This window comes from Miscanthus floridulus, chromosome 2 (genome assembly GCF_019320115.1).
Source record: "Miscanthus floridulus cultivar M001 chromosome 2, ASM1932011v1, whole genome shotgun sequence".
Classification (NCBI taxonomy): Eukaryota; Viridiplantae; Streptophyta; class Magnoliopsida; order Poales; family Poaceae; genus Miscanthus; species Miscanthus floridulus.
Window position 1 is genome coordinate 65,523,205 of NC_089581.1, and position 12,589 is coordinate 65,535,793.

The 12,589-nt window shown below is 51.1% G+C and overlaps 1 protein-coding gene across 5 annotated transcripts; it reads right to left on the reverse strand.

Moving 5' to 3' along the window:
- Window positions 1-275: 275 nt before the first annotated feature.
- On the reverse strand, window positions 276-4,608 carry LOC136539014 (pentatricopeptide repeat-containing protein At5g14080). 5 transcript variants are annotated; one of them, XM_066530936.1, is made up of 5 exons: window positions 3,022-4,608; window positions 2,426-2,936; window positions 2,184-2,271; window positions 1,303-1,402; window positions 276-1,231 (listed from the first exon to the last, which is right to left on the reverse strand). In XM_066530936.1, exons 1-2 carry the CDS (start codon window positions 4,565-4,567, stop codon window positions 2,629-2,631), a joined length of 1,854 nt encoding a protein of 617 aa, XP_066387033.1. In that variant the 5' UTR covers window positions 4,568-4,608; the 3' UTR covers window positions 276-1,231; window positions 1,303-1,402; window positions 2,184-2,271; window positions 2,426-2,628. The 5 variants fall into 5 exon arrangements, with proteins under 5 accessions (XP_066387033.1, XP_066387034.1, XP_066387031.1 ...); XM_066530937.1 differs by having other exon boundaries at window positions 1,313-1,402; window positions 2,168-2,271; XM_066530934.1 differs by having other exon boundaries at window positions 2,168-2,271.
- Between the last annotated feature and the right edge of the window lie 7,981 nt (window positions 4,609-12,589).

Consider the following 12,589-nt stretch of genomic DNA (forward strand, 5'->3'; position numbering starts at 1 on the left):
TCAGGAGGCATCAAGCTACCAGGCCAGGCGGGTACAGCATTCTCGCTGGAACCTAGAAAGCCCACCGGGCTTTGGAGATTCGGCAGCGGTCAGCAGAATTCAGGGATTTTCTAAGTCATGGCCTGCTACTAGACGCCGTTACGGAACGCGAACAGGTTGGAGGTTTTGCCGCTCCGGTGCGATTTAGCTGAGCTATCATTGATTAATACAAGGCCATAGAGCCGAGGCATGAGATCAAAAAAAAAAAGAGAAAAGGATTATACTTACTGAGTATCAGACTGTCATGGGCGATAGATCAGTTGTATAGTTTTAGTTTCACCAAAAACTATAATTATGTCGGCATTATTGAGTATTAGACTATCATGGGCGATGGATCAGTTGTGTAGTTTTAGTTTCACCAAAAACTATAATTATGCCAGCTATTGTTTCCCCTCATTATCTTTGCAAAATAATGACCAGATACATCATATGACATTATTGATAATGGTAAAACTTGTCTAACGGAACTCAATATCCAAACGAAACCATATACTGGCACAAGGTAGCTATCTAATTTGCGGTTATAAGAGCTATCTCCAGCAGTTCCCAATAATCTTTCCTTAATATACGTGTATTGGGTAGCCCAATATCATCTTTTGTCAATATTTGGGGAGTTGCTGCAACAGTATCCCAATATATCTCCTCCAATACACATATGGAAGGTGGATCTCACATGAGTGTAAGAGAAAATATGACTGAAAAATGATAGTTGGATGGTCCCCATGATATTGGGGGAGTTGTATCTCCCCCTGTCTTTGAGGGGAGATGAGAGAAATATTGATGGTAAAAAAAAAAGTATTGAAGAACTGCTAGAGCAAGAAAAAAACATAGCTGTCGTCAATATAACAGTTTTATAGGGATGGGGAAAGATATTGGAGAACCGCTACAGATGCTCTAAGGGCTGCGGCCCTTGTCCTGACGTTGAGTCAGAGGAAAACATGGATATCAGGCTTGTTCAGAACTCAAAGCAGCAATCTCCAAAAAGCTATCAGGGGCAGCCAAAGGGATCGGAGTTGCAAGTCTTCTTTTGGCGAAAAGCTATCCTTATGACCACCAACTAGGCAAAAGATGCAGCACGAACATTAACAACCATTTCTGTATGATCTCGTGGCCCTTTCCCTGATGAAAGGTCTCTTAAAAATCCAAGTCTTGATGCCCAGGAAGACACGAAAGTGCCCGGTGAGTACCAATCCTACATTGGGCTGGCCCGTCCTCAAAAGTTTTAATCTTAAATTGTGCGCATACTTATAAATTAGGAGTCACCTGTCCAAACCTGAAGAAGAGCTGTGCAAATTCAGCACCCTTAAATGTTACAGTTATTGGATTTGTAGACGATGGGTGTAATAAAAGTGAGATTGAACAACTGCAATGAGAAAATGAATTCATCAGGACAATAATCATTATATGTTCAGGGCGATAATCATTATATTTCGTTCTTCTTTTATTTTCTCACAAGGGAACCTGTCTGCTTTTTTGCTTTTGCTTTTCTTATATAAATATTTTTTTTACCACAGTAGGGGATTCCCCAACTGTTTTCGCCTAAAAATCACTATATCTATCACATTGGTCAATATCAATAATGGAATTTACATATATATATCGTAATAGAGAAGTGCTGTGGAGGACGGAACTATTGTTAAGTAATGGCAATGAGCGTAAGCCATATGCTAAGGTAATGCTTTCACAACAGCTGTCTCCAGTGCACGTGACTAAACCACAGAATAGTCCCAGGATCACACTTTATCATTTCAATAATTGGTAAATTCTGCAGAAGGGACATTATTGTTCTACCTTCCAAAGGAACAGCATTCAGAGCCCAAACGAAAAATGACAAGGAAGAAGAGAATATAACATATAGAGAGGACTTAGATACACAGAGGATTATGGCAGCATCATGACGATGAGAGGCAAGTGAAATAGGCTAATCAGTTTTCAATTCAACGTGCCTGTATAAGCCCAAATAAGTATCTACTATGACATTCTGTAGTCCCTTATCCCTAGCCTTACTTGTTTTTTTGTTTCCTATTATGACATCTGAACAAAGTAGGAAAATATAAGAATTTAAAGTAAAAAACATGTGGCAAATTGAGCATGTAACAAGAGATAAGTATGTGTTATATCAGAGAACCTAACAAACCAACAACCATTGGAGCAGTTATTAGTGACCCAGGACTCCAGAGACGAAGCTGAAATCTTCCAAGATGACTATAGAGATGAACTGTAGTTCAAGACCTGCAATGAGAATAAACTAAATATGAGATCGATCATATGTCCATCCCATGGTATAATGCCCACAATTGGATTCATTTTCTTGGAACATGCACAGTAAGATGCCTTGTCGCTGAAACTAGTAAAAAGGAGAATGGGCATGTTAAAAACACGATACCTTTCTTGTAAGGAGAACAGCGTGGTTACATTGCACACTTTCCAATGCCTTCTGTAATCTGGCCATTTTGTGATAGGCATAAACACTGAAATATAGACCTTGTTTATCTAATAAGGTTGTGACTGCCTGATCAGACCACATAATAGTCTCAATCATTCCTTCCTCCCTTACAATGTAGATGTATTAATTCGAAAAACAAAATTTCAAGCATATACATTTCCCATTAACTTCATCCATGGGTCAGCATCATCAACAAGCCTCTGTGAGTGTAAATACTGTATCAACTTTGTCACATGTTGAAGACTGGCTGATGTGGATAGAGAAGCCATGAGCTCATTCATTACATTCTCAAAATTAGAGCTGCAGTTGCTCCTAATCCATTTTAGGTGCTCAATGGCCATCTCCACTTCCCCAACATCGGTTAGATACTTCAGCAAGATGATGTGTGAATTCAAGTTCTCAACATTAGATGGAACATTACACATAACACTCAATGCTACTTTGAAATTACCTGCAAAAAACATGTAATATCTATTATTTAGATTGAGTTATAAAAAGCAATTAGCAGCAGCCAAAACTTCATTTGGTAGGTGTACCTTGTCTGCAGAGTGCAAGTATAAAACTACTCAGCACGGAACTAGCTACTCCAGCATCCTGCATACAAGATTTCTTGAAGATCTCCAGGGCCTGGTCATATTTATTTTCCTGGCACAACATATTGATGAAGGACGTGTATGTTGCACCATCTGGAGCCACTCCTTTCTGGAACATATGATCAAAGAGTTGTTGGACCTCTTCACTTTCACCCATTTCTGTAAACTTTGTTATGAGTATATTGTATGTCTGAAGATTTGGGTTACACCCACTGGTAAACATCTCATCCCACAACTTCTTGGCTGGCCTAAGAAGGTCATTTCTACACAGCGCTTCCATAAGAGAGTTATATGATGAAATGTCAGGCTCTAACCTCTTTTTTTTCACCTCCTTGAGCACATCATATGCCTCCCTAACCTTCCCAGCCTTCCCTAAGAATGACACCACCAAATGGTAATCCCTTGCATTTCTACAATACCCCTTGTCCAAAAGCACCCTAAAAATCTCCCACATTTCCTCGCCCTTCCCACTTTTGCAAAGACTCTCACAAAGGTGCACAAGTATCTCAGTACTTGGAAACCTCCCCTTCCCCATCATGAACTTGCAGAACATGGTGGCACCATCGGCATCAATCTCAGACACTGAACCGACCAAAATATTCAGCACATCATCGTCAATTGGGAAATTTCCCAACACAACCGCCTCGGCCATCTCCTTCGCCTCTGTAACCAGCCTGTTGGACACCAACACAAGCACACACTCCCTGTACTCGTCCTTTCTAGGTGCAACCCCGAGCTTCCTCTTTTGCTTCAAGATCCTTCCTTCTTCCTCCACCCTCCCCGCTACCCTAAACCCCTCGGCCACAATCCTATAGGCCACGAAATCTGGTTTCCACCCACGTAGCCTCATCTCCTCCAGAGCACGCCAAGCATCCTCAATTCGTCCCTCCCTACACATACCGTCGACAGCCATTGCCACCACAACCGACCTGTTAACCCGTCTCACTTGACAGCCCACCACATCCACCAGGCGCAGGACTTCGGCCAGTCCGTCATCTTTCCTACCTGTGGCATTAACGAACACCCCGAACCCGACGGTGTCCAGCTCGACAGTTCCCGCCAGCATTCTATCGAGCACCTTGCGCGCGTGGACGATGGACCCAGTCGACGACGCGAGCGCTGCGAGCAGGGAGTTGCATAGCGGTGCGGGTAGAGGGGCGGTGGGGTCGGAGTCCGGGAGGAGGCTGAAGTGTGCGAGGGCGTCGGGTAGACGGCCGTGGCGGAGCAGCGCTGAGGCGGCGAGCGCGCGGGTGACCGGGAGGAGCGGGAGCCGTGCGGCGCGGGCGCGGGAGAGCGCGGCTAGGAGGGAGGGGAGGTGCGGCGCGACGGATGCGAGGTGCGTGTGGAAGGCGTGCGGAGTGAAGGCGGGCACGGCGGCGGTGGGAGAGGGACAGGGCGGTGGGGGACGGGGACGGGCGGAGACGGAGAGAGAGCGCGCGGCGGCGGCGAGACGGGGGAGGAAGGTGCAGGGGTGTGGCGCCATCGTCATCGGGGCAGCGCCGCAGCGGGCAAGGAGGGCGCGAAGTCTACACTTGGCATGTACTTTCTGGGTCACGGCCTTTCAAGTTCAGGCTATCTGAACATGAACCTAACAACAAGAACCAACTCGGATATGATCTGTCATCTGTGCAAAAGAAAAGGATTGGTAGGTGACTGAATTATATTAGTAATTGTTGTGATGCATTATCAGTGATTCCCAAGTTTTCTCAGTGATTCTGAATTTCTGATCAATGCTGTTGTGCTACATTATATAATTATAAGGAATTCTAGTACAAATTAATTGGGTAGCAACGAACATGTTGATATGCCTTTGTAGTGAGATGCTTTCAGTTACTGGACAGGAACGTTCTAATAATATAGTGAAGGCAACTTGAAAATTAACTATGTCATTGCTTCTTAGATCATTCTAGCAAATATATTATTTTTGTCCTCAACAACTTAGATTATATTCTATGCCTGATAACAGTCGTTTTCCTTTAGGTACAAGTGCAAGCAGAAGATCGATATGACGAAGTTAGGAAGATTTTGATCAGCCTGCATGCTGTCATTTTTTCTTTTAAATTAGCTATAAGTTGTCATAAGACTGTGGTGTGAGAAAATTATTAGCTTGTGGGCGAAAGAAAATTCTTTACAGTTATAATATGCACATTTGTAATCTTTGGTTAAAATCATGGTCACCCTGTTCGCTTGTTGGTTTCTGTTTTCCTCTCACAACAAACCAGCATCAGCCAGCCCAAACCAGCCCAAAAACCAACCAACGAACACGCCGGGTGTATCAAATAGCAACACAAAGGTTACAAAAATGGTATTCATGATTGATCATGCCTGCGTGTAAGCATTCAACCGGCCACTTGTAGACAGTTAAACAGACACGACTTCATACGAGCTGTCTGTTTAGTTGTTTGTATCGTGGATTCAAGAACTTATAGACATGTCCTATCTGTGTGGTGTACATGCCCATCGTCAGCAGAAGCTTCATCCCTTTGACTCTACGCACTCTTCACACGCCTACAGGTGGGACCAGGCTCCCTTTTTCGTGCCCCGATCTCTCGAATGTCGAGCATCTATCGCAAACTCGATCTGCATCCACTTTTGAAAATTAAGTTTTTTAACCAAATCTTGAAAATTGTTGATGGATAGGGTTGTAAAACACATCGCATGACTTTTTTCTCTCTCACACACAATCAACATAGTAGATGAAAGTAGAAGACAATAAACACAAGATAGGAAGACTATTCTTTACTTCTCTAAAAATTCGAGATTACAACTGTCGGTGTTTCGTACAAGCACCGACAAGTAAATTTATAGTGATGCGCGTTAGGCTCGGATGGTGCGCTAAAGGACACAAGATTTATACTGGTTCAGGCTGAATGTCCCTACGTCCAGTTTGTTGCTGCTCGTGTTATTAGCACGGTAAATGGTTCGTAGTAGGGGTACAAACGATCGAGAGAGTGACTGGTCCCAAGTCTCTGATGGAAGGGTCGAAAGGAGGCCAAGAGCTTGGTTGCAGCTTGACTGTGTGTGTTGTGTGTTGCGTTGTCAGAAGTCCGTCCCTTTGTTGGAGGAAGCGCATCCCCTTTTATAGATGAAGAGGACGGCTTTCACAAGTGAGAGGGCTAGGGTGCGTATACTACCTTGCCTTGTTGCTCACGTCTACCTAGTCTTGTTTCCCATTCTGATGGGTGCGAAAGGATGATAAGTGCCTACAATACTGTCGATATCTTTGTAGAATGTCAGGATGGTTACAGAGCACTGCCCCTCGCAGGGTATGGACTGTAGTATAGTGGCTTTGACTTATGAGCCTTACCCAGTCTTGCTCCGCACGCCTTCTGGTTCCTATGAATCTTTGTCGGGTTCCATGTCCTAGAGCTGAAGGCGGCGCCTACAACTCTACAGGGCGAAGAGCACGCACCTGCAATACTTTTCAGGCTCTGCTACGCCCGGAAGGGTCTAAAGCACTCGTCCCATCATTCCCTGGCAGTACCTTTCCTGCCAGGGCATAGGGTATGGTCCTTGAAGCCGTGGTTGACCCAAACGTCTTGTCTTGCCCTGTACCCATCATCATGAGGGAACGGGGAGAAGTTGTCAGGCAAGACAAAACCAGTCTTTAGACATCAAGCGGGGCGAGGTTCGTCCTTGGTCGTCGGGCGAGGCGGAGACCAGTCCTTATCCCTTGGGCGAGACCGAGCCCGCCCCTCAGGGGTCGGGCGAGGTGGAGACTAGCCCTTAGCCTTCGGGCGAGGCGGAGCTGTCCCAAAGGCGTCGGGCGAGGCTGAGACTAGCCCTTAGCCCTCGGGCGAGGCAGAGCTGTCTCAAAGGCATCGGGCGAGGCGGAACCAAACTCCCGTCATTCGGGCAAGGAACGTAGCGGCGCCCTTGTCCATCCAGAAGTTTTTAACGTTCGATGGTTATTGGTTCCACCATCTGGGGTACCCCGGTATTAGGTCCCCGACAGTAGCCTCCGAGCCTCCGGGTGGTTCGGATAGAATCGCCTGGGGGGTGTTTTCGATTCCGTCAGAGTTACTTTGCCAGAGGGTGCGCGCGAGCGCGCCCGATGGGTGTAGCCCCCGAGCCCCCGGGTGATTCGAGTAGAGTCGCCCGGGGGGTAGTATCGGACCCTTCGTGGGTAAGGCTGAAAGACTTGTTTTTCGTCAACTGGATATTTTTAAGGGAATTGTGGTATTCCGTTCGTGGGAATTTTATTCAGTGTCGGCCCGGCTGGGACCCGACTGCGGATCGAGGCCCTGGTGATGCTTGCGTCCTTGAGTCCTGGTAGTTTGTGGGCCTATCCCTCGTTGGGATGGCCCCTTGGCTCTGGGACCCTAGGTGGGCCGACCTCCAGTCGTTTATGGGCCCAGACGGGTTTAGTGAAGAGATTTTTCTGGTCCACGTCCCCTCTGTGGGAAAAGAGTCCGGTCGCTTCGGGAAAGCGAACCGTCCGACGCGATTTTGGTGGGAGAGGATAGGGATCATGGGCGCATGTCCTACGACGCGACACGACGGTGTGCGTGGCTGGCCCGGAGATCGAGGCGGACGGTTGCCCTTCTCGCATCCGTCGCCACTATAAAACCACGGGTTTCGCCCCCAGGGTTCCGTACTTTGCTTCCTCGCCTTCGCATCCGCAGCTTTTCCCGCCAATCGCCTTAGCTTCCCACGCCAAGATTGCTGCCGCCGTTAGGTTTGCATCTGCGTTTACCGCCGCCGTCGAGCTTGCGTCCGTGCCGCCGCCCTCGTTGAGTTCGCACCCACCTTCCCCCTGGCGTTTCGATGGAGCTGTGGGGCAGATCCGGCATTACTTCTCGGTGTTTGGAGGGCCTCGTCCACCGTGGCCTCCTCCGCCCGCTGTCCACCGTCGGGGAGTGGCTGCTGCCCGGTGATGAGAGTGAGCCAGCGCCGCCCGAAGGGTATGTCGTGTCTTTTGCCATCTTTCATGAGCGGGTATTTGCCGTACCCGCACATAGATTTCTTTGGGGGTTGTTGGATTATTACCAAGTGGAGTTGCATCATCTTACCCCCAATGGTGTCCAACATATGGTGGCGTTTGTTGCCCTGTGTGAGGGTTTCCTAGGGATCTATCCCCACTTCGATTTGTGGCAGCACTTTTTCACCGTCAGTTTGTCGAAGAGGAAGATCGGGGGGGAAGGATGTGAGCGTGTCGATGGGATGTGCCAGCATTCATCTACGCCCCATCCGGTCGAGGGACTACCCGCTAATGCGTCTGTCATCCTCAAATAAGGGGTGGCACTCGCAGTGGTTTTACGTTAGGGACGACCTGAGTGCCACATTGCCGAAGTACTCTGGGTGCCTTATCGACGAGGCCCCAGAGTCGTGGCAGTGGGGCTGTCCGACTCTAGAGAAGAAACACCTTGCCGACCTTCTTGCCGCCATTCATGCTATGAAGGTCCGAGGCGTGAAGGGGTCGGGGATCATTGGTGCCTACCATGCGAGGAGGGTGGCGCCGCTAATGGTGCGCGCGCGTCCCTTGTATCGGATGGTTCCTGGAGAGTCGTTCGAAGGAACGGTGCTCATTGATGAGGCGCTTGCTCCTTCTGAAGTGGCGCAGCGTATCAGGGAGGCGATGGAGCCTACGAAGGACACCTCCGGCTCCGCCCTCGAACATGTGTATCCGGTGCCAGGGCATCCCCCAATGCGACCAGAACCCGGGTTCTTTGAATTTGTAAGCTTTCCTTCCCCGTGCCCTCCTTTTTGATTGAATTTCTGATCCTTTAATACCAACCTTGGGATGGCAGGACCAGCCGAGGAGGCTATTCTTCAAGGACTGCCTAGTCCCGCTGCTGAAGGATCGGGTCATGGCGGCGACGAATCGCGTCACGGCCGAGTGGGAAAAGAGGGCAAGGGAGCAAAAGAAAGCTGAGGAGCGGCGGAAGCAGGAAGCACGGGATCGAGGAAAGGATGTAAGCAGCGATGACGACGATGATGACGACGACGATGATGTTGATGAGGTTGCTGTCGGTGTGGATTGGGGCATCCTGGAGGATGAGGGCACGCTGACCAATGCCCCTCCATCTGTGCATGAACCCCCCTCGTCCCACGCGGAGGGAAGCGAGTCCGCAAGGTTGGCGGAGGTTGGAGCCGAAGAGTCCGCCGCTTCGCGTGGGGTGCCGGCAGAGGATCGGTAGGTGGCTAGATCCGAGGAGGCCCCCGAGGTGCTGATGGAGGAGGGGGTCCTGTTGCCGTGTCTCATGAGAGGACGGAGGTGGGTGAATCTGCCACCCAGCCCAAGGTGTTGACCGAGAGGGGTGGCTCTGCAGCCACGCCCTCGGAGATGAGGGAGATGAGTTCCCCTGCCCAGGAGCAGGGGGTAGGTTTGAAGCGGTCCCGTCCCAATGAGTTGGGGCAGGGGTCTAGGGGTTCATCCCCAAAGCGCTCCCGCTGGCCGAGGGCGTCAGGGTAAGCCACTAACTCCCCTGTCTTTCTTTTATTTCGTTTTTTGTTTTGACTTTATGCCTTTTTCTTTTGTGTACACTCTTGCGGACGGGCCGCCCTCTGGGGACGGCGCCCAAGAAGAGCCTTGCCCATCAGGCGGGATGGGCGGCGTCATTTGACATTGCTCCTATTTTGGGCAGGAGTGGCGATGATGCTGCGGCTGTGTTGGTCGACTCGATGGTGGCCGTGGCGGCGCCCGCGCCTTTGGTGGCCGCCAAGTAGACGGGATCTTCCACAGTGGGTGCGGCACCGCCGGCCGAGGGTCGCATATCACTGATGGAGGTGGTCATGACCGCGCCAAGCCAGGATCAGCCGAGTGCAGCCACGGTGGTGCTCGAGGGCGTAGTGCAGTCCACGCCACCAGGGGCCCCGGCGGATCCGCCCGTGGCGCTCGAAGCGGCCCAGATGGAGGAGGATCTGGTCAGAGGGTCTTTGGGCATCGTGGCAGTGGTGCGGAGGACCAGGAGGGAGTCGCCCCCGACCCCTTTGTCGGGAGGCAGCCGCTCCCCCGCACGGGGTGAGTCGCCGCTTCAGTGGATGGCCACTCAGGACCCAACATCGGCTCTTTTCACGCTCGACGACCATGCTGGGAGCATGGAGCGGGAGAGTCTTGACTTCGGGCTTTCGACTATGATGAGTGCCCTAGACCAGGTCAGAGGGGCCCTACGTGAAATTGTCGTTCCTACTAGCCAGTTATCTGCTCGTTCTTCCTTGTTTTCCTCCTTCAAGTACTTTTGTGTTTTCGTATTTTTGATACCGGTCTTCTTTTCAGATCATTGTTGCTCGCAGTCAGAGCAAATCCCAGTTCCTCTGTGAATAGAAGGCGGAATGGGATCGCCTTGCTGAGGAGGCCCAGCTACGAGGAGATGTGGGCACGCAGCTTGCTGCCGCCCAGCAGTGGGAGGCCCAGGCACGTCAGGACGCGGAGGAGGCCCATGGGATGTTTGAGGACTTGTCGGCGAGGACAAAGCTGGATGAGGAGGAGATCGCCAGGCTCTGAAAGGAGCGAGACTGTAACAACCCAAAAATCCACGCACCAAAAATCCCAACTACAAATTTTTTCTTCAAAACCCCATGTGATGATGAGTGACATTTGTAGGAGCTAACCCTAAGTGTTACATTAGTCGTAATCTAACTAAACCTACATGACTTGCACAAGTATCTCACCTCATCACCTTGAATTGGTTTTACCACATAACATACATCAAGTTGCATTATATTCAACATGGTGATTTGGATTTTATTTGGGTTTATGTGTTGATCAATAAAAGCTAACAAATATTTGTTTATAAATAAATGTACTAACATGGGATTAATATCCCAACATATACTATGACCAATGATTATCACCATGGGACATCATACCAAAGGAGAAATATGTCACTTTGATTTATATACATGAAAGAAGTGTAACAAAATAGAAAAAGAAAAAGAAAAAGAGAAAGGAAAGAAGAGGGAGCAGTAGCAGCCCAGGCCTGCTCGGCCTTGCGAACCAGCCCGCCTGCCCTCCCACTCATGCACGCGGCCCACGAAGCCGGCCCAGCAACACCCTACCGCCCGCATGCGCACAAGCCGCTGACGAGCCGGACCCGCCCGTCAGCCGTCACGCACCGCACGCCGCCGCATCAGGACAAGCTGACAAACAGGCCCCCTCTGTCAGCCACCCAGCTACAGCATCGTCGTCTTCCCCATGCTCCCTCCACCACATGACCGGGAGCCAACCGCGAAGTAGGCGTGGGCCCGAGGTCACGCACATCGCATGACCCTGTCCCCCACCTTAGTGCCGTGCCCACGCAACCGCCCCCGCACGCGAGAGCCGTCCGATGTGCTCGGCACATCACCAGTCGTTCCGCCATCCACCATGGATGAGCATGGAGCTCGACCTATAAAAGGAGGACCCCAAGCCCTAGCCCTCCATTCACCTCGCCGCCGCCGTGCGGTTCACGCCAACACACTAAGCCGAGGGATGAGAGGAGAAGGAGTGGCGTGGAGAAGGACACGGTTGCCAGAAGCAAGAAGGGAGGAGCCACCGGCATGGAAGACAGCGAGTACCTCTGTCCCAGCTCAGCTTTGCTACACCGTTGACACCGCACCACTACCATCGCCTTCGAGCTCCCCCCGGTTAGCCATCTTGCTGAGGCCACCTCCCTAGCCAAATGGAACGTGCACCGCCATGATCGAAACCTTGCTGAAGCTTCGAGCTCTAGCCTAGCCCAACCGGTTAGCTAGGGAGACCGCCATGGCCATGCTTGCCGAGACCCAGGACGCGCCGTGCGCGCTGCCATCAGCCAAAAGGAGGACCCTAGCCATGATGTTGTACATCGGAGCAGGAGCGCACATGCACAGGCACGCTCACCATGGCCGAGAGCACAACCATGGTGAGACCACCGCGTCTTCTATGTTGCGGTAAAGGCGACATTGACACCCCGACTGGCTCTGCCATGACGAGAGACACATCGCGCTCACCTTAGCTGAGGAAGAAGCCCACCAGAGCCCTACGTTGCCGCACCGCACCTCGTCGGAGCACCACCGCCTCTGTTTTACCCCCACCACCGTGGCCAGAGCCACTGGGAGCACCAGGAGCTCCTTCAACACGCCCACCATGGCCGTAGAAGCACCATGGAGCTCACACGCTCCTCCAACTGGGCTCTTGCTACCACTGCAGCCCTGTCCATGCACGCCAACGAACCCACGCCGCCGTTCACCGTGGCCAGAGCCCTAGGTAGCCCTAGCCATCGCCCCAACCCCACTATTGCAGTCGCCATGGCATGGGGAAGCTATTGCCTACCTTAATCGAACGCTAGCGCCGCCGCAGGGGCTCACCGGTGACCTCACCACCGGCGGGAGCCCCGTCGGGGAAGAGTAGAGGATTTTTCCCTCACCGACCATGACCACGTCGACCACGTCCCGAGCAGCTTCGTCGAGCTCCGACCACGACCACATCGACCACATCCCGAGCAGCTTCGCTGAGCTCCGACCATGACCACGTCGACCATGTCCCGAGCAGCTCCGTTGAGCTCCGACCATGACCACATCGACCACGTCCCGAGCAGCTCCGCCGAGC

What these genes read in the sequence shown, in the direction of transcription:
- LOC136539014 (XM_066530936.1), bottom strand. Translation starts at nt 4,567, where the DNA reads ATGACGATGGCGCCACACCCCTGCACCTTCCTCCCCCGTCTCGCCGCC. An exon ending in ACTTGCACTCTGCAGACAAG is followed by an intron (nt 2,937 to 3,021) that starts GTACACCTACCA and finishes TGTTTTTTGCAG; the next exon opens with GTAATTTCAAAGTAGCATTG.